The sequence below is a fragment of the Filobasidium floriforme genome (genome assembly GCF_021052385.1).
Source record: "Filobasidium floriforme strain CBS 6241 chromosome Unknown HD553scaffold_10, whole genome shotgun sequence".
In the NCBI taxonomy this organism is placed as follows: Eukaryota; Fungi; Basidiomycota; class Tremellomycetes; order Filobasidiales; family Filobasidiaceae; genus Filobasidium; species Filobasidium floriforme.
The window spans coordinates 552,159-576,307 of record NW_025763631.1 but is presented as its reverse complement, the minus strand read 5'-3'; the positions used below and the strand labels follow the sequence as shown (position 1 = coordinate 576,307).

General features: G+C 53.2%; 8 protein-coding genes across 8 annotated transcripts; 4 read left to right on the top strand and 4 right to left on the bottom strand.

Moving 5' to 3' along the window:
- Window positions 1-2,767: 2,767 nt before the first annotated feature.
- On the bottom strand, window positions 2,768-5,316 carry HD553DRAFT_349910 (uncharacterized protein; the record flags this gene model as incomplete). The annotated part of the gene is made up of 3 exons (XM_046183492.1): window positions 2,768-4,115; window positions 4,178-5,103; window positions 5,176-5,316. The coding sequence occupies 3 exons, from the start codon at window positions 5,314-5,316 to the stop codon at window positions 2,768-2,770; spliced, it is 2,415 nt and encodes an 804-aa protein (XP_046036893.1).
- Window positions 5,317-6,196: 880 nt separating this feature from the next.
- HD553DRAFT_25837 (uncharacterized protein) lies at window positions 6,197-7,833 on the top strand. Its single transcript, XM_046177379.1, has 6 exons — window positions 6,197-6,496; window positions 6,569-6,582; window positions 6,686-6,804; window positions 6,930-7,106; window positions 7,185-7,471; window positions 7,557-7,833. Exons 1-6 carry the CDS (start codon window positions 6,455-6,457, stop codon window positions 7,638-7,640), a joined length of 723 nt encoding a protein of 240 aa, XP_046036892.1. The 5' UTR covers window positions 6,197-6,454; the 3' UTR covers window positions 7,641-7,833.
- A 539-nt stretch (window positions 7,834-8,372) lies between these two features.
- Window positions 8,373-9,380, bottom strand: HD553DRAFT_25894 (peptidyl-tRNA hydrolase). The gene is made up of 2 exons (XM_046177389.1): window positions 9,025-9,380; window positions 8,373-8,942 (listed from the first exon to the last, which is right to left on the bottom strand). Exons 1-2 carry the CDS (start codon window positions 9,287-9,289, stop codon window positions 8,524-8,526), a joined length of 684 nt encoding a protein of 227 aa, XP_046036891.1. The 5' UTR covers window positions 9,290-9,380; the 3' UTR covers window positions 8,373-8,523.
- Window positions 9,381-9,803: 423 nt separating this feature from the next.
- HD553DRAFT_310991 (uncharacterized protein) lies at window positions 9,804-11,738 on the bottom strand. Its single transcript, XM_046179904.1, has 4 exons — window positions 10,980-11,738; window positions 10,551-10,855; window positions 10,450-10,455; window positions 9,804-10,317 (listed from the first exon to the last, which is right to left on the bottom strand). The coding sequence occupies exons 1-4, from the start codon at window positions 11,473-11,475 to the stop codon at window positions 10,087-10,089; spliced, it is 1,038 nt and encodes a 345-aa protein (XP_046036890.1). The 5' UTR covers window positions 11,476-11,738; the 3' UTR covers window positions 9,804-10,086.
- A 1,519-nt stretch (window positions 11,739-13,257) lies between these two features.
- On the top strand, window positions 13,258-17,119 carry HD553DRAFT_310984 (kinesin motor domain-containing protein). The gene is made up of 14 exons (XM_046179903.1): window positions 13,258-13,560; window positions 13,645-13,790; window positions 13,898-14,020; window positions 14,103-14,188; window positions 14,260-14,301; window positions 14,379-14,465; window positions 14,538-14,687; window positions 14,765-14,809; window positions 14,870-15,003; window positions 15,072-15,261; window positions 15,325-15,459; window positions 15,525-16,379; window positions 16,449-16,806; window positions 16,894-17,119. Exons 1-14 carry the CDS (start codon window positions 13,376-13,378, stop codon window positions 16,944-16,946), a joined length of 2,589 nt encoding a protein of 862 aa, XP_046036889.1. The 5' UTR covers window positions 13,258-13,375; the 3' UTR covers window positions 16,947-17,119.
- Window positions 17,120-17,974: 855 nt separating this feature from the next.
- HD553DRAFT_25669 (uncharacterized protein) lies at window positions 17,975-19,784 on the top strand. The gene is made up of 5 exons (XM_046177357.1): window positions 17,975-18,161; window positions 18,268-18,774; window positions 18,847-18,881; window positions 18,953-19,217; window positions 19,301-19,784. The coding sequence occupies exons 1-5, from the start codon at window positions 18,066-18,068 to the stop codon at window positions 19,616-19,618; spliced, it is 1,221 nt and encodes a 406-aa protein (XP_046036888.1). The 5' UTR covers window positions 17,975-18,065; the 3' UTR covers window positions 19,619-19,784.
- HD553DRAFT_25670 (Endoribonuclease L-PSP/chorismate mutase-like protein) lies at window positions 19,785-20,510 on the top strand. Its single transcript, XM_046177358.1, has 2 exons — window positions 19,785-19,949; window positions 20,037-20,510. The coding sequence occupies exon 2, from the start codon at window positions 20,037-20,039 to the stop codon at window positions 20,451-20,453; it is 417 nt and encodes a 138-aa protein (XP_046036887.1). The 5' UTR covers window positions 19,785-19,949; the 3' UTR covers window positions 20,454-20,510.
- On the bottom strand, window positions 20,493-23,322 carry HD553DRAFT_25728 (uncharacterized protein). Its single transcript, XM_046177365.1, has 9 exons — window positions 23,001-23,322; window positions 22,314-22,921; window positions 21,964-22,254; window positions 21,814-21,892; window positions 21,711-21,754; window positions 21,382-21,641; window positions 21,057-21,310; window positions 20,753-20,989; window positions 20,493-20,674 (listed from the first exon to the last, which is right to left on the bottom strand). Exons 1-9 carry the CDS (start codon window positions 23,064-23,066, stop codon window positions 20,567-20,569), a joined length of 1,947 nt encoding a protein of 648 aa, XP_046036886.1. The 5' UTR covers window positions 23,067-23,322; the 3' UTR covers window positions 20,493-20,566.
- Between the last annotated feature and the right edge of the window lie 827 nt (window positions 23,323-24,149).

Below are 24,149 nucleotides of genomic sequence, written 5' to 3'. Positions count from 1 at the left end.
CTCGCCAGCTTGTGTGTTCTGCACAGGCGGGGTAGAGTCCGGCCGTAGAGGAGAACTCGGTGCCGTCGAGTTCGAGTCCGTCTCTGGAAGCAGCAAGTCCTCATTAGAAGACCTGCTAGCTGCCAACGCTCGCATCGCTGCCATCTTCTTTCGCTTCATCTCTGCCATCATGCTCGAGACTGGCTTGCGCTCCTTGGTGGCCGTAGGTGCAGATACATTAGTTGTAGCCGGGATGACGGGTTCGACTACTGCCGCCACGGGTGCTGGCTTGACCCTTTCCAGCTGCTTTCTCGCCCCATCGTCGAGACTGTTCAGCAGATTGGTAGCTTCGTTCGAATACCGGATGTTGAGAGCCCAGAAAGCTTGTCGTGCGGTTTCCCTAACAGAAGGCGTACTGTCACCCAAAAGATGCTTCAACATCTCGATCACGCCGCCGATGTGCTCGCCACTCCAAGCCTGACCCCGATTTGCGTTATGTTTCTCGATGTAGTCCTTTAAATGTCTGGCGTAGTAACCACGTACTTGCGGTGCCTTCTCGTGGACACCGAGCGAAAGGAACGGTATAAACGTTTTTGGTGGACATGTAGTCTTCTTGATGATCAATGACACCGTGTTTTGCGAATTCTCCGCCGTGATCTTTTTAGTTGCACCTGAGAGCTTGGCCAAGGGAGACAAGATGGAATCGACCAACGGATCGAAAGCCGTGCTCAACTCATCGAGCAGATCATTGTACATTCCGATGGTCAAGACCGACAAGGTCGTTCGCAGACTGGCGAGCTATAAGACGGGAACGTTGAGCTATGAACTCTTAGGAAATATCTGCCAAGAGTCCGACTCACTGCTTTGGTTGACACGCTCATGAATGACGACCGCAATGTGGAAATGAAAGCTGCCTGCATCTGGCGGTGAACGCCAGTGACGAGCATTCCTCGTACCCGCGTTATTGCCCTTTCTCGTTGTATCCAGTTGTGTTCGGTCTCCTTGCCCTGTACCATTAACAGGCAGACAAGTATCAGGATCTGGACCCAGAAAGTGCTCGAGAGCAGCGCGCCGTACCTCAAAAGCCGGCAAGAAGGAAGCGAACTCGCTCTCCAACTCTCGTTGTGTCGAGATCTAGATCGCGGCCTTCAATCAGTGACGTACTGTGTCGGCGAGATTTATATCGACTCACGTATACTGGCGCGATCTCCACATCGTCCATCATGCCTACACTCTTGCTCGAGGCCACTCTCGATTTGGATCCTCCCATCGATACACCGCTCACGTTCCGACTCGGGCTAGGTCGAGATCCACCATTGGCAAGCTGAGCGGCTGCCTTGTTGATCTGATCCAAGAGAGATTCGATAGTCGTGGTCTTGATATTTCGAGACTGCATAAGCTTTTTCAACTCTGCTCTAGCTGAAAGAGGCGTAGATGGCGATGAAAGTAGGGATATCAAGCTCTGCGGCGAAATGACATTAGGATCAGCTCTGCCGGTCAGCTCTTGTGTCCACGGAAACGTCGAGGAGATGCAACTACTCACGGTTCGTGCACCTTCTCGAACGGCACTGTCACCATCCTCCAGATAGCCCGCCAACAAGGGCATGAACGGTCTCAAGCTCAAAGCTCCTCTCTTCTCCCTGATCCCGACAACCACCTTCATCCCGCCAACCTTTCCTCGAGGGGATTTTCCCTCCATCGTGTTGATAAGCAATCTCTCGTACATTTGCTGGACCGTCTCCCTTTCTTTTCCCTTGTTCAAGGTGGTCGTTGTTGACCCGGCGCTGTCCGAGGTGACTGACTCTGAGCCAAATTTGGTCGGAGTACTGTAGATGGCCAAACCCAGGGCAACGACGTTGTCTACGGCAGGCGTATGAACTCGATCCTTGGCGTCATTCATACGTTCCAACAGCGGGGATAACAAGGTCTGCACGAGTAATCGAGCTCGATCCTTCTGTGGTGTGCCGTCGTTCTCGGCAACCAGCTTGATCTGAGCCGGGATGAGAGAGAATAGGACAGGCGTCAACAGAGCCGGACTTGGAGAGGCTAGTAGTGGCGGGATGGAGAGTGTGACGGCGTCAATCGAGGTCGTCGAAAGCTAAAGGACCGAGGAGACAAGTATGAGCCGAGAACAATCTGTGTTATCAGAACATTCCGTGACTCGCCTCTGGACCTGCGTCCAATCGGAGAGCAAAGACTTGTACGATATCAGGTTTCTTTTGAGGCTCTACATTTTGCGGCAGCACCAATACATTGCGTCGTCAGCTTTCCACTCCCTATCAGTTAGCCAGCCGTATTCGAGCAACTTACGAGCATCCTTGATCGCTTGCAATGCTTCAGCTACGTTGTCCTCGTTGAGCGGCGTGGAGGCGTCCGGCATTTTGGAAGTAGAGCTATTCCTTTGGAGTATTTGACTGCTCTGAATGGCGTCTAATGGTAGTGTAATGAGGTATCTATGGCAAGGTATGGACGAAATATGACATCGCCAAGGCACATGCACGGTGACCATGGCTCGACGACAATGTCCGACTTGGGATGTTTGTTTACAAAATGGGGGGCGACGCGCACGTAGCGATGAGGGGCATGACGTTTCAGGTTGGAGGACGTCAATCGACCGAGATTACGTTTGGTATGATTATGACTCAGTAAGGTTTACAAGGAAGTTGCAGAAGGAAGGTGAGGCAGATTTCGTGTTTACAGTGAGTAGGACACCTAGGTAGTAGAGACGTAATAGATAGAAAGATAATAATGAGGGGAGAAATCGAGATTACCAGAATCGACCGGGAACTCATCCGCGCATCGTCTCACGATCTCCAAACACAGCGGGAAGAGGCCGGCTTCGGCCCAGACTCATTCCTGTAACCTTATTATTCCTCAGATTACTGTTTGACCTATTCTCCTTGTCCTCGTTCAGCTCATCGATGGTACCCCCCATCCTCGACCCAGGCCTGCTGGACAAGAACCCGCTCGACTTGGTCGTCTCGTAACCCGATTTGCCCGATAACGGCGGTGATGATTCCCTGGATCCTTTTCCAGCCGCAGCAGACCTCGAGACGAGGTTATCGGTCTCGAATGCTTGATATTCGAACGCGCTCGAGTCGAAGCGGCTTCGACTGGTCTTGTTCGGTTCTCTCGTCTTGATCGGGTCGAGAATAGAAGCTCGGCTGGACGATCGGCTTTTGATCTTGGGGATCGCCGGGAACGGGTAACCCATGTCGGACCTCCCGATTTCGACATCCACAGTCTCGTTCGGCGGGTAGGGGGTGCTCCATCCGTCACCGTTTTTGAATGGCAGCCCGTCCGTCGGACTCTCGGCCTTGTCGGCAAAAACCTTGCCAGCCCGTTTGTCCGAGTTGGATCGTTCGGACAAGATGTTATTCGAGCTCGAGCGAGGCAAGATCGGGATCTTGGACCTAGAGGCGAGCGACCCAGTTTGGCCCGTTGGTAGACCCATTAGCGGTGGGGACAAGGCTCTTTCCCTGCTCTCGCTCAAGCTGGGCCTCCCAGCGAGAACCTTTTCCGGGCCCAGAGAAGGCCGCGAGCTAGGTCTAGGCGGCGGCATCCTCCCTCCCGGACCCATGCTCATCTTCCCTCTTCCCTGTTGAACGGGGTTGGAGTTGCTCCAGTGCGAGCTCGTTGGCAAGCCCAGGATCGGGGTTGACGCGTTGGTACTCACCCCAAGCGCATTCGACCCAGATCGACCTGGAGGATTGGCGTTCGGAATCTGTTTCTTAGGGGTATACAATCCCAAGCTAGTCCCAGGCCTCGGAGGGAGATCCAATCCGGCCTTTTCGAACGAGTCGTTCCTAATAACCTTGTTGAAAGGCGGAGAAAATGGCTCGTGATCATCCAAAGGAGACTCTCCCGGAGAGTATCTCCCTCCGCCAATAAAGCTCGCCGGGGAAGCGTGCATCTGCAATGTCGGCGCCTGTTGTTTCTTCGGGGTGCCCATCATGTTGAGGTTTAACAGGCTTCGAAGCCGGAAAGGTTTTAGGTTGGTTCGACGACCGTTGGAATCCTTGGAGCTCGGGTCGTTCGACTCGGCTGTGTTCGATGAAGCGTTGACGGAGAGCTTGTCCATCATCTGCGGAAGAGGGGGGAGCGGGGTCATCGGTGGAGGCGTGGGGGCGTCGCGCCTGATAAGACCCGATCGTCAGCTTCGTTGAACCGTTATTTATGCTACTATCGAACGACTCACGAGAAATGCTCCATACTCGCCCTCACCCACCCTCCACTCTTCCTCCCGACCGACTCTCCCGCTGCCTTGTTACCGTCGTCATCAACGAAAGGCACCTTGCTCCCGCCCCTCACCGCAAAGCCGAGCAACGATCTCTTCTTCTTGGGTACTTGTTGTACCGGTCTAGGCTTATCCGAGGGTAAGCCGAGGATGTCGTTGATCGTCTCCAGGGCAGCGATATCGTTTTGTAGGTCCGTAGCCGGGTCGACGTCCATCATCTCGATGTCCCCGTCGTCACCTCTGCACGCGGTATGACTAGCTTCAAGATTCCCGCTTGAAGGTCCGAACATCCCTCCTTCCCGGCCTCGTCGATCCTGCTTCTGAGTCGGGGAACGGAAGAACTCTCCTTGGGCCATCGACGGTGTCGAACTCGACCTTCCCTTCCCAGTCCCAATTCCACTACCACCCCCATCGCCGCCAGGCGTCCTTCCTTTGGCCCTGTTTTCCATCTCCAACCTCTTCAAACTCGCCTTCAACCCCGCCTCGGCATGCTTCTTCGCAGGGCTTTTGTAAGGACTCGTACTGCTCTTCTTCTTGACCGGACTGGCCGAAGTCTTCAAGCTACTTTGGGAGGAAGCCAAGCTGTTCTTCCCCGGAGTGTTCGTGTTCGTCGCTCCGTTCACATATCCACCCACGCTATTGATGGACTGGTCAGTGACGGTAGCGGTCGACTGTTTCCTCGTCCTCCTCCTCGAAAAAGGCGATTTCGAGCTCAACGAGGAGATAAGGGAGGATGATGATTTCTTCTTGGCCGGAGTGCTAAAGGTAGATGGGTGCGGTAGATTCGATACGTTGACGTTGACGAGGTGCTCGGCTGGACCGGGAGGAGAAGGAGGGTTAGGACGGTGATGGTCCATGATGGCAGAATTGTAAAGCCCGTTGGTGAACTGTAACGCACCGAGACCAACAGGTTTAGATCGCCTTGCCACTCGATAGAGTTGGAACAAGGTTGGGCTCACCAATGGGGAATAGGAATGATCCGCCAATGACCTAATGCTATCCGTCGAAGGTCTCGCTGCGTAACTAAAGGACGGTCGAGGAGGTGGAAGTGGAGTCGAGTACGAGTTGTCTCTGCCTTTATCTCTGTCGTCTTGGCCCATAGTGAGGTGAGCGTGGTCGTCGTCGTGAGGCAGAGATCGTTGTTGTTGAATTGTTGTCTGATATCAATTTGGGTTCGGGGTGATTGTCGTTATCGTTATCGCTGTTGTCGCCAAGTAGGACGTGTGGATCTGGAAAAGGTTGTGGATGTATCTCCCTAGATCTGGACCTCTCCTCACGGCCGCGAGACCTTATACTCGAAGTCCGGCTCTCGTGATGACGATCGAGATCAAAACAAACAACAAATCCTACAACAAATGTCTGATCAAACACGATCAGACAATCAGACTCGATCAAAAACCCTTCCTCTCTCCTGCGCCGATCGTGATTTGTTTACTTTTGATCGCTTAGGGCGGGGGTTCGAGATGAAACACCAAACAAGGCGGGTGGAATCTACTTGGACCGATTAGCGCCTGATCAAATGAAGGCAGGAGGAGGAGGGGATAAAATCTGGACAGCTTTTATTTTTGATGGTCCGATGATCATCCGTTTCAATCCCCATCAAGAGCTGAAACGTCGACAACAACGGGAGATGCGATCGGTCTCTTCAAGCGCCCCTTCGGTCGAAGGCGGTGCGGGGTGGCGCATCGTGATGATGAAAAGCATCCGATCCGGATCTACGTCACCTGATTGTCTCGATCTGCAGTCTCCCTCCTTCGAGCGATTGGGAGCCGTTTCAACGTCAAGCTAGGAGATATTCCAGGCTACACCATCATCTTCTGTAACTATGAACGCACCCTGCCCCGACTTGGAGGTCTGGCCAGCTCTGGCTCTGACTGGCATGTCTCGGATGACAACCACCCTTTGGGCGCCAACACCGCAATCTCGGAACTGAATCAACTTCCGACCCTCCCGCTCGGTTTCCCGTGTGTGCGTGTGTGTTTTGCATCCGGTAGTGACCCTCGAAATCTCTTCTTGTTCTCACTCGGCTTGGGGGGAGGAGAAGCCAAGAGGATTCGAGGTCGACGAGGTTCGACGACTACAGTTCTCTCAGGATATACAAGGGACAGGGAGGTTCGATTCTCATCCACCAGACCTACCATCCTCGTTCTTTGCCCGGGCTTGAAGAGACCGAAGAGACGAATCTCCAGCAGCAGACGAGTGTCCAGTACCGTCGTATAGCCTCATAATCTCAAGAAGATGTCTTCTGGTATCTGTAGCAACCGACCTGACCAGGGTATCGTGAGTCGCACCAACGTCTTGGATACTACCTGAAATCTGACCCATACACGATCCTCGTCTTGTCAACGTCAGGGTCTCCACAAAAAGTCAGTCCTCGCTTCGAGTTCTGCCTCACACAGCCCATTGGGGACTAACGTCGTTTACAACTCCCTCGTTCATCCGCCTTTGCCTGGAAACGCCGTATCGCAGGGTCTTGACGACATGTACGACCGACGTCTTCCTCGTCCCCCTCGCTCCCCTCGTCGCGATCCTCATGTTCTTCGTGTGTTTCGCCATCCGGAAACGACACCCGGGGGAGAGGGAAGAGAGTGAGTCCGGGTGGTTCTCGCTCGAGAGCTTCCTGTTCGATGAGGAAAACGGTTGCTGACAAGCTCGATCCTCGTCTCATCCCCCTCTCCCTTGTCTTCCTGCAATCCGACACTCTCACCTGCAGACGTGCCCTTACAAGACTACACCTCGAAGAACACCTCGGCGGTAAATAGAGAGGCCATCCATTCTTACCGTGCCGAGCGGGAAAAGAGACAGTCCAAGGCAGGCTTTAGGTTCGGGTTGGCGGTGTTGTGTGGGATGTTCTTGTTGGCGGCTTTCGGGATCGAGGTCTATGAGATGAGTGAGTGTGGGGTCACCGGGTCTGCTGTAGATCATGATGTTAGAACCGATATTGATATACCCTCACATGTGCGCGCAGTCCGTCTCGACCAGGCCAAGCTCGGAATAGGTCTCCTTCCTATTGTACCCATCGGCATCACCATCGTCCTCGTCCCCCTCTTCGTCCCCACCCACGGTACCAACAAGTACTCTCGGATCGCCCGACCGCACTTTTTCCCCTGGGCCCTGACCTGCTTGGTCTTTGGGGTGTTGAGTTGCGTGTTGGTAGGGGTCAGGCTGAACAGCTTGATCAAGTTGGGTGAGGTAGAGAACATGAACAAGAATTCGGCAAAGAGCAAGCATTTCATCGAGAACGGGACCAGGAAGGTGAGTCTCCCTTGGCTCAAATCGGTGCATTAAAGAGCTCGTCTAGCTAACTCGAACCCTGAAACCGTATATTGCTGCCTTATAGCTCATCTCGGTCCTCCTGTGTGCCATGTACGGAGCGTTCTCGATCGTCTACTCGGTTCTGTGGTTCCACGATGCGCAAGCCTAGACAGGTTGTGCGACGTACCTACACAAATTTCACGACGGAACTTTCGCCCACACAATATCGCCGGCGAAGGTACCAAGCATTCTGTATCTCCATGTGTCAGCGAGCCTTGGCTTGGACGGCTTCAACAACTCTGTATCACTCCGCTGGACTCACTCGCCTTGCAGACCAGTTTTTTGCTGCAGTAAAGGCTTAAGGAACATCGTCTAGGTCGAAGGCATAACGGGACTGTATTTGTACTACCTTACAGATATGCTGGGACGGCGTACTACCGATTTGAACAATTATATATAGATGCGTTGAACAGGAAAGAGACTTTCGGGCCTCTCCTACGTTCCGTTCGAACACAGCTCGAGTGCAGTCAAAGCCAGTCCTCAAGGACTTTCCGTTCAAGTTGGGCTCCAGGACGAATGCAGAAATTTCCGCTTGCCGTCCCTTCGTCTATGAAGCGAGGATTGTGGTGGCCTTTCTCGAGCTCTCTGGCTTCCAGCCGTTTTCCCACGTATCGCGCCCGTCAAACCCGCACCGACCATGAGAGGTGAGGCGGATCGCAACGTCCAGCTGCCGTGCGTTCTCGGGCACATTCGTCGCAAACGGATGCTCCGCCTTTGCCGTATCGGCGTGTGTGGTCGCCGTCGCCTCCGAGGGTTGACTGCCTGCAACGAATATAATCGGAGCGTTCGGAAGCGGGCTCTACCAGCTTAGTGAGCACAGCTCGACTATACGATCCGTTTCGAGCCTCAGGTCTTATCCCTCGATTTGCGGGCTGCAGTTGGAGGAGTCGGTAAAGGATGAACACTCCATCCGTGAGTGGAGCGAAATTCGAGCCGAATCCGATGCAGGGCAAGTACTCCTCCAGGGAAACGTTGTCCTCTCCCAACCCACGTTACTTCTTGCCTTTGCCCTTGCCTGCATCGCCCCGTCTCAACTTGTCCACCATCTCCTCCACAACCTGTACCACCCGATCGACGCCTTCCGCCTCCCAAAACACCTTTTCGTCCCTCCCCAGCTCGCTCAAGACCCATTTGACTACCCCTCCATCGCCAGGTGCGTTTCCACCCCTTCCGATCCCCAGACCTAGCCTCCAGAAATCTTTCGTCTTCAAGCTGGACTCGATAGAGGATAGACCACCGTGCCCCTGAGCAGATACGCCGAACCGAGGTTTCCCCACGGTAAGCGGGTGGAGGGTCAGATTGTCGTGCAATGCAATCAAGGTTGGAGGAGCGTAGGTCGGGGGAGGATGAGAGGCGGAGAGGGTTCGGAGGAGGAATGGGAGTGGTCGGCCGTTGATGTTCATCAGGACGCCTTTTGTTATCGATCGTATAGGACAATTAGCTTAGTGAATATCTCACTGGTGGGGACCTTGGTGAGGTGGCGTTGAACGTACGAGGTTTAGCGACCGTCAACCTGAACCCCGCGTTCTGATCCCCAGCACCTAATTCTCGACCCCGCACCATCCCACTACCGACCCAACAATCGTGCTTCCTCTCCAGCCTCAGGAACTCCCTTTCTCCCGGTAGTCCAAACCGAGCGAGTAAACTCGGGATGATGTATTGTCCCAAGGAATGTTTGGTCGTAGGATGGGTATGGTTGCCTGTCGCATAAAGGAGGATATGTGGGATCTTGGCTGGCGCCGAGGGGAGGACGTTCATGCTGCGGGCAGGTCCTCGAAGGGAATGTCGGACGCCTGACTACCAAATGAGGGGAGGGTGTAGATGTCTAGTCAACGATGAAGCCGGTTCCGATGCCGATTACTAGAGTACTCTAGCACGTTCAAGTCTCTGTCAAACCTGAATACTGTACAGCTCCTTCGAAATATCTTCGGAATCAGATAGGTCATACCTCTCGGATGCTTTTTCGGTGAGAACAATGTGTACCGCGGATGACCGATACCTATTTCTGCGTACGTCATCTGTTTCTGGCCGCGGCGGCGCACAGCTACCGCCAACGGGGGGCGGCCGAGGACGTACGGTCACAACAAACAAACAGACAGAACAGACCTGGAGTATCGCAGGTCTTGGGGATATTGACCTACTCATGTCCACAGGTCCTCGACACAGCGACATGGCCCGTGTACCTGTATGACCAGCGTCTCCTTTGACGTCGTTGCTGTCCGTAGCCCAGTGAAACATGCCCCCCTTGTCCTCTTGTTGTGTGTGCGCCAAGTGAAATTCCCCGCGTCCCTCCCCCTCTCTCTCTCTCCTGTGCTGTGCCGGGCTTTTCTCTCGTTCCCGCCGCCGCCGCCTGCCGTCGCCTCTTTGGATCACACAAACCAAACCCACTCTGCAACCTCTGCAACCTCTCGCCTCTCGCAACTTTGACCTCACCCATACCTGAATCTGAATCGGACGATTGCTACTCTGGTACTCTGATCGTACTCATCATCTTCGTGTCCACTTCGACGCCATAACAACCCAAACTGTACAATCTACACGACCATCATCATCTACTACGCCTTTCCCGCTTCAGCCCAGAACGACCAGACCAGACCACCACCTAAACAATCACTTCCTATCTCCCCCATCCATCCACCCTTCAATAAACACCAAACATCAACCAACCGACTATGCCTGCTACGATCATGTCCACCAGGTCTCCCTTGGTTCTCCTCTTTACACTGTTGACCTTGTTCGTCAACACGCTCAACGTCGGCGCTCAACGTTATACGACCACTTTGCCGGTACGTCTCCCTCGCCCGGTTGGGAAGAGAGATTTGAGATGTGAGGGATAATGAATCTAGGCTGACGAAAGACGATCTTGGTGCTACTCTTGTTTCGACTTACTGGATGATGCCACTGTTCGGGAATGATAGTGGATTGTGAGTTTTTCACCTGCCATCATCAGATGCTTACCGGCATCGTTCCTCGAAGCTGATCTCTTTTCGCTCGCAACAACGCCATTCTGGATCTATAGGACGGAGATACCATCATCGTCTCCCAATCTACTAACGCCGCCGGAGTGACCCTGGAGATCGAGACCCTCTCCACCATTGCAGCCGTTACGACCGGGCTCGTCCGTACCACTACCACCCCCGGAGCCCTCTTGACCACTACCACCCCGCTCGTCCCGACGACCACCTCGATCCCGCTCGTCGCTACCACGACCACTACGCCTCTGGTGCCCACGACCACTACGACGCCGGTCAGGGTCACCACGGATTTGGACGAGGAGACGACGACGAGCAGGAGGAGGACGTCGACCAGTATCGCCATCGTCGCGTGAGTCACGATATCTGGTTCTTCTGTTCTTTCGGCACAGAACGGGGCAACAGGCGAAACCGAAACTGACCGCCCCATGCTCGTCCTCAATTGCGCCCTCTGTATCTCCTCTTGCCAACCGCAGCACCCCTACTGTCGCCCCTGGCGAAGTCAACCCCGTCCCAGCGGGTACCATCATGGACTACACCGAGTACATATCGTCCATCAACCAGGCCGCAAAGACGGGCGGTGTTAACTCTGCTCTGAACGATGGATCCAACGGGGCGGGAAGTCTGAAGGTTGACCTCGGATTGGGGATGGGGTTGACCGTCTTGGGAGGGGTTGTGGTGGGCGTTGTTGGACTGTTCTAGACGGAGCACGGGAACACGGGAGGGAGGAAAGAAATCGAAGGAAAAGTCACGATTGGGAGACGAAGGGACGAGGCAGGGAAGGTTTGATGGGGTGTAATGAGATAGCTGGGGAGGAACTGGCAAGGAAGGGATGGAATCGCTGGGAGGAGTGCTGCATAGGGGAAGGGCGAGCGACCCGCAAGCTTTCCGTTTGATCTCGCATCTTGCTGGGATAATCGTCGAAGAAGCGCAATCGCCTTGCCGCGCTGGAGGGATTGGGTCGATCATCATCTCGCACTCGCATCAGACCGCTAGGTCTATCGTCTGTCTCGGCCACCCACCAGATCACCAATTCATCACGGACGCCGACACATATACACACACACGCACACTTTTATCTTCATCGCCATCTCTATACCGCTACTCTTCCATGGACTCTGTTTCTTCTGGCTATCATTTATATAGAACGCTCGTTTATCGCCATGGATCCAGTCCCTGCCTTGTTTCTGCTTTCAGTTGATTGTGATTGTGATTATATCATATTCTCCCGATCATCGGTCAGTTGAACTGATCCTTCTCTGGTCCGGCTCGTTCAAAATTGTCAAACGTGTCATCAGAGTATGTAACGATCGTGCTCGACGACAGTGACGAACACGAATAGCTGGGTGATCTCAAACACTGCTAGACTCTGACCGGTCAGGCAGGATGTTATCGAGACCTCATGCCCTGACAGCAGAAACTGGCTCTCCAGCGAGAAGAACAGTATTCAAATGGGTATAATCACAAGCGGGCATTAGAAGCAAGTACGGAGCACAAAGAGGACGACCGGTTCTAGCTCTACAACGCAGAGCCATACGACACGAAGGTTCGCGACACGATGGCGGTGCCCATACCCCGGATCGAACCATCCATTCTTTTTTCCAAGTTTCGAAAGGCAGACGAAGCGTAGCAATCCAAGATGAAAGGCTGATGACCGGTATTATAGAAGAAGGACGAATCGGTAAGAGCGGGACAAGAGTCTGTCGTCATGCCCGCCTGTGCCCAGTGGGAGGTTGAGGCGGTTCGTGTATATTGACGTAAAAAAGGTCGACGTTTGACGGGAAGCAAACGAGTCTCGAAGCTATCTGCGGAGAGTCAAAGGTGGTACATTTAGCTGAGTACAGGTTAAGGATTGTGTTTGTAGGGTGTGAAAGGGGATTTCAAGGAACGTGCTTACGTGAACTGGATTCCCGGCCTATCAAGCAAGTCTACCTTACTTGCTCCATCGGAATTTGTTAAACACCACGATCGACAGTCTTCCGCCTAAAGAATGGGTCACAAGGAGTAAAGAATCAGTAAACATGTTGACGAAAAGGGAGTGAGAAATTACAAAGCGGAAAGAAAGCTCACCGATGCGGTCGACCTTCAAGACCTGTTTCGGTGAAACAGGACGTAACACAAATGAGCGGTCAATTACCTTTGCGAGGTTGGTGAACGGTTAGTAGGAGGACTACTTACACCGGGGATGATGTTGAAAGACCTATTGTGGTGGACTACGGAAATGGGCATCTTGGACGGTTTGGATCTGACGTTCTTGTGGAGAATGCCTGATGGACCTCAGCGTTCGATCTTTTTGCCCGAACAAGAAGCCGAGCTTACAAGCTGACGGTTACGGGAAGAGGCTAGCTAGTAGCTGGTGATAACGGTTCGAGGTTTGATGTTGAGGGGTTTTCAACAAGTCTGTGTGTCCAGTATGTCCAGTACTTCGAGAGGCGAGAAGATCTTTTTGCTTCTTGCTTCTTCTTGATGATTCCCCTCAATACGCACTGCGGATGGCACAAGGAGGAGGAGGGAGCAGCTGATCGGGCGCGATAAGGCAAAAACGGGGGGCAAGGGTGATGATCGGATGCAAATTACCCGCTTCATTTCGCGTTTCGGGAGCTAGTATCGCTACGTCATCGGCGTCGTAAAGGTGGACATACCAATTTAGTGTATGTCCACCCAACCCTTGACGGAGGTCGATCCGCGTAGAACATGGATCAACCAAATCACAACAACGACCTTTGATGCATGTCGGGTCTCATCAAAGGTCCACAGACTCGAATGAAGCGTCAAAACTAGCTACTACATCAATTTTACATAGCCCAACGACTCAAGACATCCTGCTTGGACGAACCCTGTAGACAATCGGCCGGCGGAACCCCCCTTGCCAATGCAGACCCCGACAAAGGCACGCAGTTCGAGGCTCATGGCCACCCCAATCAAGGGCGACCTCTTCAGTCCGAAAGCGGTCGCTCAGATGGGTCTGAATTCGCCTATCAAGCTGATTTCCGGCAGCACGCCTAACTCGAAGGATGCTGGAGCTCTAGGGAAGGACAAGGTGATCGTTTGCGTCAAGTGAGTCACCGTTCAACAATCACATGCGATACTCACCGTATCTGCCGAGCTGATCCCCGCAACCTGCTATACACCTCTGAACAGAGCTCGACCGGTATCATCCCCGGAATGCTTGGAGGCCTACGAGCTGGACCCGGAGTTTCCCACTCTAAGTTTATCCGATACGCATTCGAGGGTGATGAAGCGAGGTCGGAAATCAGGGAGAGCGGGGGAATACAGTTATTCCTTTGGTGAGTCCCATCTCGTTCCCCCTTTCCGTATCAAGCATTGTTGCTGAGCATACCGTATTTGACTCAAATGACGATGGTGGGATACTGTGTTGTGTTTTACTGTGTAGATGCCCTCCATCTGCCCCCGGCTCAGACGACCTCGCTTTACGAACAAAACATCGCTCCGTTGGTCATGAAGTGCATGGGAGGGTTCAACTCGACCATCTTTGCATACGGTCAGACGGGATCAGGTTCGTATATCCACGTCTTCTCTAAAGCAAGGTGATACGTAGTGCTGATTACCCTCTGGTGGATTGGGTCGGGGTCGATCAGGGAAGACGCATACAATGAGCGGGACGAGGGAGGACATCGGGGTGATCCCTTTGGCTATCAGCAGCGTGTTCCAAGCTATCGAGGAGGTGAGCAAGACATGTATATAAGTGAAGACGTGACGGGGAGAAGCTGATATTGCCACATATATGGCGAGAAGAACTCGGAAAGGCATTATTTGTTAAGGGTATCGTACCTGGAAGTAAGTCATTCCTACCAGCTTCAGCCAAGCTCGACCTGCCCATATGAAATGTATCTGAGCGACTCGGCGTTTCCTAGATCTACAACGAGAGTATCCGGGATCTGTTAGTCTCGCCGAAAAAGGTCGTGCCAGAGAACGAGCGTCCCAACATCCACGTCGAGAAGGTATGCCCCGTTCATAGAAACTTCAGGTCGTCTCAATTAGGCTTCCCTAAATGCATTAATCTCTTTCTGTAGGGTCTCGTGCAAGTCCGGCCACTGGTGGAAGAGATCGTCAAGAGCCCGGAAGAGATCTTGGAGCTGTTACAGCGAGGGACCAGTAACAGGAAGACTGGGGCGACGGATTGGAATTTTTCAAGTTCGAGGTCTCATTGCGTCTTCACTCTCGTGAGTCTGATCGCTCAGTCGTACAGACACGTTCTGTTCGTGGACGATCATGACTGATCGGACACTTTGCTACACAGACAGTAGAGAGCCGGGAAGGCACCGACGTTCGGCGGTCCAAGTTGGTTAGTGCGTTGACGATCCCCATAGGCTGTTCCTGTGCTCACAGATAGTCGACCGAGTAGACTTTGATCGATCTGGCGGGAAGTGAAAAGGCCGTCTCTGATATGGAAAGGTTGGCCGAGGGCAAGTATATCAACCGGAGCTTGCTAGCGTTGGGAACGGTGATCGAGGCCTTGTCCGATGCAACGCGAAAACCGTGAGTCAGCTAGTATTTTCCTTCGAGCATCCCGGAAAAGGCTCACACGAAGGATTACTCTCGGACAGTGGTGGACACATCCCTTACAGGAACAGCAAGTTGACGCATCTACTGGAACAAGCCTTGGGTGGCAATTCGAACATCGCCGTCATCTGTACCCTTTCACTAGAGGAGAGGCATCAAGCAGAAACGCTGGAGACCCTTAAATTCGCGTCTCGCTGCGCACAAGTTCAAACGAAAGCAGTACAGGGGATCGTGGTCAGTTCCCTGATTTGTGATCGTCTTCCGTCAACCGGAAACTGACATCGTATTGCATCACAGGTGGCTTCTTCGGAAAAGGCTATGCTGTTGGCCAAGGAGGAAGAGATCGCGGCTTTGCGATCGCAACTTGACGAGATGGCACGGCAGCGACCGCCTAGTATCTCGGACAGTGACGGACTCGATGCCCGCGCCGAGGTGAGAGCGTCGGCGAAGTTGCACATGTTCGATGTTGGCTGACCTGGTCGCGAAACACTATCTAGCTGACACTTGAACTACAAGAACTGGCGGCCCGTCGAAATCGCGCGATAACGCAGCTCGCGCAACTGAACGGACAGATCCTCTCCGGTCGCTCGAACGGCTCAGGCAACAACATCGCTCATCGAATGCGTAGACGTGTCAGCGATCATATCGGCACGTCTTCGCCGAGCCGATTCACAACTTTTGTGACTCCGCAAAGGAACAGTCGTCGAGCGGTGAGCGGAAGCATGGCTATGTTGCTCGAGGACGTCGGAGACGCCGACGAGTCCGCTCCGAGTTTCACTGCCGAGGACATCGCCCACGTCGCACGGTACCACCGACGGAATCACAGCAACCAAGTCAGCGACCTCGCGGCCGATCTGTCGGTGGCCGACTTGTCCAGGACCGGGATGCAGCTCGAGATCGATCAACTCGTTCACGACAAGACCGAGGTCGAGCGAAAGTACGAGAGGGAAAGGTTGGCCAGGATGGAGCTCGAAGAGGAACTCGAAGCCGAGAGACGGGCTGGCGCGCAAAAGGATCAGGCGATGAGAGCGATGACCGAGGAGATCGCCAAGCTGAAACAGCAGGTCTCTCTGGCTCGGACGGAGACGGCGCGCGCGAACGACCGGGTCTCGCGGTTGAACGAGATGGGTCTACCCAGACCACCTGCGGAACCGGAGGGAGACCAGAGCCCGACAGCGGGAAAGCAACAGGTACTTCGACACGCGGGATCACTGAAGGAACCTCGACTCGCCTCGATGGTCCAACCTGCGAAGAGTCGGGAAGCCGAGGAGGTCGATCGGTTGAACAAGGTCATCGAGGGGTTGAAGACGGTACAGGACGAATTGCTGGCAAAGGTGGAAGATTGGCGGCAGGTGAGTCGGCGTAGGTGCTCACAGCTAGTAGTGGCGGGAACTAACGCTCGTACCACGTCGATTCCGCAGAGAGTCTTGGACCAGAATCAGAAGATTCAAGCGTTGACTGTAGGGATGATGGGGGACGAGGCGACATCACCGACCCCAACCCCTACAGCGGTCACACCCGCCCATCGAGTCTTGACTCCATCCCGGTCGATCCGCTCCAATCTCGATCAACAGCTACCGACCACGCCGACACCGAAAGAGAAGACGGGGACCTCGAAGTCGATGCTGAAATCTCCCGGGTCCCCAGGATTCTGGCACTACAATCACGGTCAGACGGGATCTCCTCGTCCGATTCCCATGCACGAGGGGATGAAGAGCAACGCGAGCGCGAGAAAGGGGAGGAGGTTGACGGTCGAGAACGACCTGGAGAGATTACGAGGTGGGTCGCATGAAGAGTCTCATGGAGGTGATCCGGTCGATCGAATGATACGAGCGAGGTGTTGACATGTTTGGCACTTGATTCTAGATTCGAGTAGGGTGGATGAGGCCAGGCATTTGTTCACGCGCGAGGCGAGATGACATGTCACGACTGTTTCCGGGATTTGAGAACGCAAGAAGAATGGGTCGGCTTGTTGTCTATGGACGTAGTGTGCTTGTTTTTCGCTCCAAGTTGTATGTTCGGATCAGGTGGTATACCAAGAGACGTTGTACGTCTTGTCCGGTCAGACGACATACGGTCCGGATACCGGTTCCTTCGATGGCGCCGTCCCTTTTTCGCTGCGGAACGTTGAGACTTCGGGCTTCGGGCGAGTGAGATCGTTAGCGCCCGCGATGACGAACGAGGCCGAGGTTGGTGGATGAGATGATGCCGCATTCCTTGGCTTTTTGCTGTGTCCAGAACGACTTTGGATCGGGGTCTTGCAGGTCTCGAAGCCTGCAATATCACGGACCGCTGTGCATCTTGTTTCGGACAAGGGACAGATGTGAGACGGAAGCTCCTAGCCGCAGTCGTTGAGGATCGTGGTGCTATGTTGCAGGAGGTGGGGTGTGAAAATAGCCAAAGGTGTTCTGCGAAAACGCCGCGGGCATCGTGCTCCGGCGGTAATTCGTTGTTTCGCAGTTGGGCCCCTCTCCCCCTGGATTGTTGATGATCGAGGATGATCATCTTCGAAGAAAGGACCCCTCTTGCCCTTCCTTTCCTTTTGGTTTCTCCCTTTCTCAGCACGCAGCACGATATACATCCATCAACATATTCATGATAGCCATGCAGCCCATCAAAGCAGTAGCATATCATCGTCGCCACAGAGCTAGACGACATCCCAGCTCAAACAAGGACTTTTTAGCCGCCCTTCAGCACGCCAAGCGATCCAACGCAACCACGCTTACAGGGATCGGCAAGCCTCAGATTCATCATACCGGCTCCTCGATCTTGCTCGTGTGGTCGCCTGGACGACTACCTGCTTTGTATAAAGGGAAACTTTGTTGGCCGAGGTTGATCCAGCCGAAACGTACTTGAACGGACGATAGCTCTGGGTAGTTGATCCGCGATCGGGGCTCGCTACAATTGAACACCAGCTTGTCGACCTCTCAGCGGGCTAGCTGGAGTATCATCAACCTTAGTCTCAAGCACAAACAGCTCAAGTTCAACAAGGGATATCGATCTCTTCAAAGGACGCTTTCGAGTGGACCGCAAGGCAGATGGCACCATGGAGCGCTAGTCGGTGCTTTGAGGAAGACAGAGAGAATGGGTATATCGCACTGAGAAGGACATCTACACCGGTAGAATACGGACGGGTGAGTGATCACAAACTGCGTGATCGCCTGTTCATCATATCATGCTTAGATTCGGATTGGGAAAGCTGACCCTTTTGAAAGCTCCGTTTCGATCTTGATCTCGCAGAGCGTGATCCGACAATCCTTACCGCCGATAATCAAGCTCATCTTCATCGCCCTCGTCTTCACCTCTGGAACCATCATCGGCACGCATTACCCAACCTGGATCAATATCTACTCCCGCCGACCTGCCCTCAATCCGATCTCCCTGCTCCCGCCCCGCCTAACATCCCCGGTACCCGCATTAGACTCCTCCTTCCCATTTCTTCCTCCCGCTAGGAAGGAAATCCCCAACATCGTACATTATGTCTATGGACTGGATACGGCCCATGAGGAGGATTTCCCTTATTACGCCTATTTGGGGATGAGGTCGGCCTTGCTGTCACTGAAGCCTGAGCGGATCTTGTTTCACTGTCTAAAGGAACCGAGGGGATACTGGTGGGACCAGGTCAAGGAGTGGGGGCTAGAGGAGGAAGATAGACAGGGGGAAGGAGTCGGGATAGGAGGACTGGTGGAGGTCGTCATGACGAGGGATCCGACGTGGGTGGGCAAGAATAGAAGACCGGTATCGAGTGTGAGTAGAGGGTCTGCGACAGACATGGATACATGGGAATTGACAGCGATTCGTCTTGGGGTTCATGTTCAGTTTGCTCACAAGGCGGATATCCTGCGACTAGAAGCGTGAGCCTTTCGAGAGCAAAGTCGGTTGCATCGAGCGTCTCTCTGATCATCGCTTCACATTCGTTCCGCAGACTACGAGAATATGGCGGAATCTACCTCGACATCGACACCTTCGTCCTCGATTCCTTTGCCCAAAACGGTCTCCTCACCCGGGATATGGTCCTGGCTATGGAAGCTGAGCCTACAGACTGGGAGTACGGGTTTGAAGATGACGAGATGCGGCCAAAGGGACTTTGCAACGCCATCATCGTTGCCAGGAACGATAGCCAATTCCTGCAGAAGTGGTTAGAATCGTATGATTATTTCGACCAGGACGTCTGGGCGGATCATTCTGTGGTGAGTATTCGGGTCTTTGACCAGATGGCTTTTTTGTTGAACGGCAGGCTGAAATGAAGATTCGTCATCGCTCACCCGGACAGAAAGTTCCCTGGCACCTCGCGCAAAGCTTCCCGACCGAGGTCACGGTGCTATCCGATCGCGCCTTTTTCTGGCCAACGTGGTCAGACGACCATATTGACGCCGTCTATCACGGCAACGAATACGATTTCTTCAGTTCGGGACAGCTGGCCTACCATCTGTGGGAATCGCAAATGAAAGACTACCTATACGACCTGGACCCGTTACAGGTCTGGAAAAAGGATACGAGCTTTACGAGGATGGCTAGCGCGTTTATGGCCAGTGGGGAAAAGGAACGATGGCAAGCCCATCTCAAGGCTTTGGAAACGGGGTCAAGATGATGAGAACCCCCAGCACCTGTATCACGTAACGCCTCGAACGGCATTTATACCTTTGTATTATTACACCTGCATCACATTCGTCGACCCCTGTATTTCCGCAGTTGTAGAACCGCGGAAGCAGATAATCTCAACTCCGATGTCAACTCCGAGGAGTTGAGATGACATCTTGGTAATCCTGGACCCTGGAAATCATGAGACTCGCTTTGGGGCCTAGCCGAGCGGTACGACATCGGAAATGTATATATAGAGAGAGAGTAGACTCGGGTTCGTTGCAGAGATAGGACGTGTACCGAAAACATCTACTTACCAGAGAAAGCGAAATATCGCGATAGTGAGCATCAAACTTATCGATATGCGCGCGACACAAGAGCCCGCTAACGATTCTGATGACGGTTCACGTGATTTTGCATTGCACTAGATGTCCTCCCTCACTTACACCAACGAAGCCGGTGCTGGCCAGAAGCACAGCGACGAGTGTCACTACTCCCAGGCGGTCATCATCCCAGCTACTGCAGACGTCGTCAAGTGCTCTGGTCAAGGTGGTTGGGACAACACTGGATACTGCGATGCCCACAACATCAAGTTGCAAGTCGATAACGCCTTCGACAACGTCGACAGGGTCTTGCAAGCCGTCGGTCTGCGCGGATGGGAGGATGTCTATTCAGTCAGATCCTATCACGTCGATATCAGCGAGTCCTTTCCTCTCGTGGTCGAAAAACTCAAGAAGCGTCTCCCGGGACATCGCCCCATCTGGACCTCTATCGCAGTGCCAACCTTAGCTTTTCCTCCGATGAAGATTGAGATCGAAGTTGAAGCTTTGAGGGAGAAGAAGTAGATAGATGGGGGTGTAGTTTCCTGCGTTGTATCCCAAAGAGCGGACCTATCAGGATCACGTTCTCCAACTGTCGCCGATATCCAGGTCGAACGAAAACCTGTGTCAACACTTCGTCAGACTTTCTGAGCTCTTGACCCGCAGGACACTTGAACAGACCATTCTTGGGACTGTTCCAAGAGTCTGGTCAGGGCGCCCGGATCCGACCAATCGAACTCAGGTATCTGAGCCCGAGTTAAAAGTAAACGTGGATTCCAGGTCAAAGTGGCGGGCGTTTCTGAGAACCTCGTGCAATAACTCACGTTCACATTCAATGCAGTTTGATCCGATATCGCTGGTCTCTCCAGAACGGGAGTCTCCTCCGGCTCGGAAACCAAGCGGTTCCAAACGCCTCTAACAATGTGCGCCAATCGATCAAAGAATCTTGCCTGAAAGTGCGGGATGTTTTCGCTGTGACTGAAGCGAAAGCAGGTGGTCGAGACTGAAGAGAATAGCCTTTCAACGTTCTCGAGCAACTGGCTATCCATTTGTTCCCCTAACTGAACATCGATCGAGACACGAGTCAGCGCGTGTGCACGTGGATCATCCTCGCCAGTTCACACTCACTCGCGTGAGCAGCACAGCCATCTTGGATGCCTTGTATGTGATAAAGTCAGGGGCAAACAGTAGGACCTCTGCTGGACCCAACACGTCCACGACATAGTTGAGCCCCTTGATTCCCTGCCCTATAGCTTGGGCCAATGCTGCAACATGATCCTCTTGATCTGACGAGCGGAGACGCCATTCGGCTATGTCCATCCGGGCTGCCAGGTGATAGAACCCGACGATTGCCTTTGATGTAGGGTGCATCGGCTTTGGAGCTAATGATACAGCGAGTTGCACATCAGCGTTACTACCCTGTGTACCGCTTCTGGCTCTGATTTCGACTTGCGCTCGTTGCCAAACCAGCGTTCCTCCCATCGATCTGTTTGTATCTCCATGTTCCTGATGACAAGTAGCCGTGTGGCAACGTCAAAGCTTTTCTGAGAACCGTTCAAAAGATCGATGAGCGCTTCTCCATGTGGAAAAGAGGCGGCCAGCATGGTGTCCGCATAGCAATAGACTGTAGGATGGTCGCAAAGCCATTGATCGATAGAGTCCAGGACCTGCGCATCTATCATCCGACGGGTCCGACCGTGCAAGTGAGACATACTTCAGACAACGTTCAACATCAGTCCCAGTTCCCACTATTCGGAACTTGGTGTACCGTATGCTACTCACGTACGATCGAAGCAAGCAAGCTGTCGGAAAGTCCGCTCTTTGTTCTGAACTCGTCGCCATTGGTCAAAATCACGTCTGCCTTGACAAAGCACAATGGCCTCACCAAAATCTCGCGAGCAGCATGCTGATCAAGAGGAAGGGGTCGAGCGTTCGGCATGTCCAAACCCAACTCATAAGCCATCCTACCGAGAGACCCGCCGTTTGATAAGACTTCAACCGCTCAAGGTAGACATAGACCCCAGCCAAGACCAACCGTATTGCATATCCGACTCGCAGCCACGACCCGTGGTCCCTCGGAGCCTTCCATACGCAAAGAATGCTGATCGCCTGGACCAACCCAATGCTGCTGTGGCCTTCTACGAGGGCTTCTCCGAGTCTGGGTTTGAAGAGGTTCAAGAGGGCTTCGTAAAGTCGTGGCATGTACACTTGAGAAGCTGCAGTGATAATCGCTAGGAATAGATCGACAGAGGTGCGTCGACAATAATCGATGGTATGAAGTTCAGGGTCCAAGATAGCGATATAGGCATTCATCTTCTCAAAGAAGCTAATAACAAAGGATTTCATTGAGTCGTCCTTCCTCCAGCTCGATAGATGACTACTCACCGTTCAAACAGATAGGTCTCGTGTTCTGGAGACAAGACGCTTCTTATGGTGTCGTTTAGACTATCCTCCATTGACTCGTGTCTAGCCCGCGTTGCATTGCTTGTTGAAGGCTCGATCCCGATTGGGCTTCGGTTCCTTCCGCTCGACCCTGCTTGAGGCGGATGATCGGACGATGGAAGGGGAATCGAACGTCGCACATCACTTTCCATGAGATCCAACATTGATAAGAATGCCATCGGGTATGTTCCGGGTAAAATAGTAGCGGTAGAACTCGATGTTGAACCAGGTTCATTTCGAGGTTGGCCCGCCTCGCTGTCTTCGACGTTGTCCTGCTCGCCAACGAAATCGGCTGGCTCTGATACATATCCACATTCAATCTCTGGGTTCGCCGCCCTCTCTCTCGTTCCCGAATACCGCTCTGGTCTGGTATACGGTTCGGGCCGGCTTCTCGTCCTGCTTGATACTTCGCTCTCGCCCGGCTCATGGGCTCCTCCGTTCTGAGGACCTCTCTTGCGTTTGGGTTGATATCGGCAGGGTATTGCTAGCCGGACACATCGATGACATGGGTCTTGATCTTCAGAATCAGGTAGAGCATACAGGCATCTCAGCTAATTCGTCCAAAAGAGGGATGTAAGCAGCTGAGATTGGGCTATTTCGCGGGTCCGAGCGCGGCTCCCGAAGACCCGCCTTGTTTTCCCTGCAACTCGTGCAAGCAGTCCTTCGTCCCTGACGAGACTGCTGTTGGGATATCATCAGATCCGGATCGATATATCTGATAAACGAGCCAGGATCACCGCTTCTCGGTGACGTTGATGGTTTGCAGAGTGCATTCGAGCGATCCGAGCACAAGTGATCAACCAGCCAGCATCATCGGCGATTGACACCGAAAAAGTAAACAGGGAGGCAGAAAAGTCGTGAGGTGCAGAAAAAAGCGGTACTGATGGGACGTCAAGTACTGACTTTCCGCACACGCCATCAGCCTCTTTTTAACATACGCCAGCTATCTGGAATACGGCCGGCTTGTCGGTCTAATGAGTAGGTAATACATCATCCATCGTCCGTGCGTCATGATCTTCAACAAGTCTGTTTTACCAATATAGCGCTACAGTAGGATCAATTCACGTGAAACTAGCAAGAAGTCAGAAAGTGCCTTGGTACCTTGCAGAGTTGTAAGGTGATGTGTGAACTTCCGCCCAACTTTGAAAGTTTCCAACCAGGTCTGTACAGTCAAGTTTGCACATGATGGAACACTTCATCAGCGATCTGCTAGGCCATGCCTTTAATGCGTACGATCGACACCGTGTTTTGACCCGGGAAACGTCCCGTGATCTGTGATCTGTGAAGACTCAGACTCGACATTAATGTATTGGCTCTCTTTGATTACTGGTTCTTACCGCCTCTGCCCTGTCGGTATTGGGTATGGGCCTTCGGCCGGCGCAAACTATCCAAGTCTACCTTTATCTTACGATCCGCTTCCGTGTTCGAGACAATCATCGTGCTGCAGCGCTGCCCCTTATTCCAGATCGAGTCCAGATTTTGCTAGATAGTACGATGTAAGTGGTGTATGCATTGGATTGCCCTTCTTGGCCGAGCAATCACCCTCCTCCTTTTTACTCGTTCAAGCGGAACAGTTGACAGCTGGGCGACTTCAACGATGATCGCGACAGCCTCAGAATGATGGCCAAGTGTCTTGTTACTTCCAACTCCTCACTCGAGACAGAGGACCCCGATAGGATGGACAAGTCTATACAAGCTTGTGACGCTGTACAACGAGTATGTGGATGCAGGTTTGCGTTGCTCACAACCGACTTCGTTCACATCGATCATCGGTCGTTG

Excerpts from the sequence above, each read along its gene's own strand:
- HD553DRAFT_25837 (XM_046177379.1), top strand. The coding sequence starts at position 6,455 with ATGTCTTCTGGTATCTGTAGCAACCGACCTGACCAGGGTATC. Across the intron at positions 6,805-6,929 it reads CCCGGGGGAGAGGGAAGAGA|ACGTGCCCTTACAAGACTAC; the intron begins GTGAGTCCGGGT and ends TCTCACCTGCAG. Across the intron at positions 7,472-7,556 it reads TCGAGAACGGGACCAGGAAG|CTCATCTCGGTCCTCCTGTG; the intron begins GTGAGTCTCCCT and ends GCTGCCTTATAG.
- HD553DRAFT_25894 (XM_046177389.1), bottom strand. The coding sequence starts at position 9,289 with ATGAACGTCCTCCCCTCGGCGCCAGCCAAGATCCCACATATCCTCCTT. Across the intron at positions 8,943-9,024 it reads GTTGACGGTCGCTAAACCTC|GCGTCCTGATGAACATCAAC; the intron begins GTACGTTCAACG and ends CGATAACAAAAG.
- HD553DRAFT_310991 (XM_046179904.1), bottom strand. The coding sequence starts at position 11,475 with ATGATGATCGACCCAATCCCTCCAGCGCGGCAAGGCGATTGCGCTTCT. Across the intron at positions 10,856-10,979 it reads CAGGGGCGACAGTAGGGGTG|GCGACGATGGCGATACTGGT; the intron begins CTGCGGTTGGCA and ends ATCGTGACTCAC.
- HD553DRAFT_310984 (XM_046179903.1), top strand. The coding sequence starts at position 13,376 with ATGCAGACCCCGACAAAGGCACGCAGTTCGAGGCTCATGGCCACCCCA. Across the intron at positions 14,302-14,378 it reads TAAGGGTATCGTACCTGGAA|ATCTACAACGAGAGTATCCG; the intron begins GTAAGTCATTCC and ends GGCGTTTCCTAG. Across the intron at positions 14,688-14,764 it reads CTCATTGCGTCTTCACTCTC|ACAGTAGAGAGCCGGGAAGG; the intron begins GTGAGTCTGATC and ends TTTGCTACACAG.
- HD553DRAFT_25669 (XM_046177357.1), top strand. The coding sequence starts at position 18,066 with ATGGCACCATGGAGCGCTAGTCGGTGCTTTGAGGAAGACAGAGAGAAT. Across the intron at positions 18,162-18,267 it reads CACCGGTAGAATACGGACGG|AGCGTGATCCGACAATCCTT; the intron begins GTGAGTGATCAC and ends TTGATCTCGCAG. Across the intron at positions 18,775-18,846 it reads ATAGAAGACCGGTATCGAGT|TTTGCTCACAAGGCGGATAT; the intron begins GTGAGTAGAGGG and ends GTTCATGTTCAG.
- HD553DRAFT_25670 (XM_046177358.1), top strand. The coding sequence starts at position 20,037 with ATGTCCTCCCTCACTTACACCAACGAAGCCGGTGCTGGCCAGAAGCAC.
- HD553DRAFT_25728 (XM_046177365.1), bottom strand. The coding sequence starts at position 23,066 with ATGATATCCCAACAGCAGTCTCGTCAGGGACGAAGGACTGCTTGCACG. Across the intron at positions 21,893-21,963 it reads CGAGTCGGATATGCAATACG|GATGGCTTATGAGTTGGGTT; the intron begins GTTGGTCTTGGC and ends GTCTCTCGGTAG. Across the intron at positions 21,755-21,813 it reads ATGCTGCTCGCGAGATTTTG|AACAAAGAGCGGACTTTCCG; the intron begins GTGAGGCCATTG and ends CGACGAGTTCAG.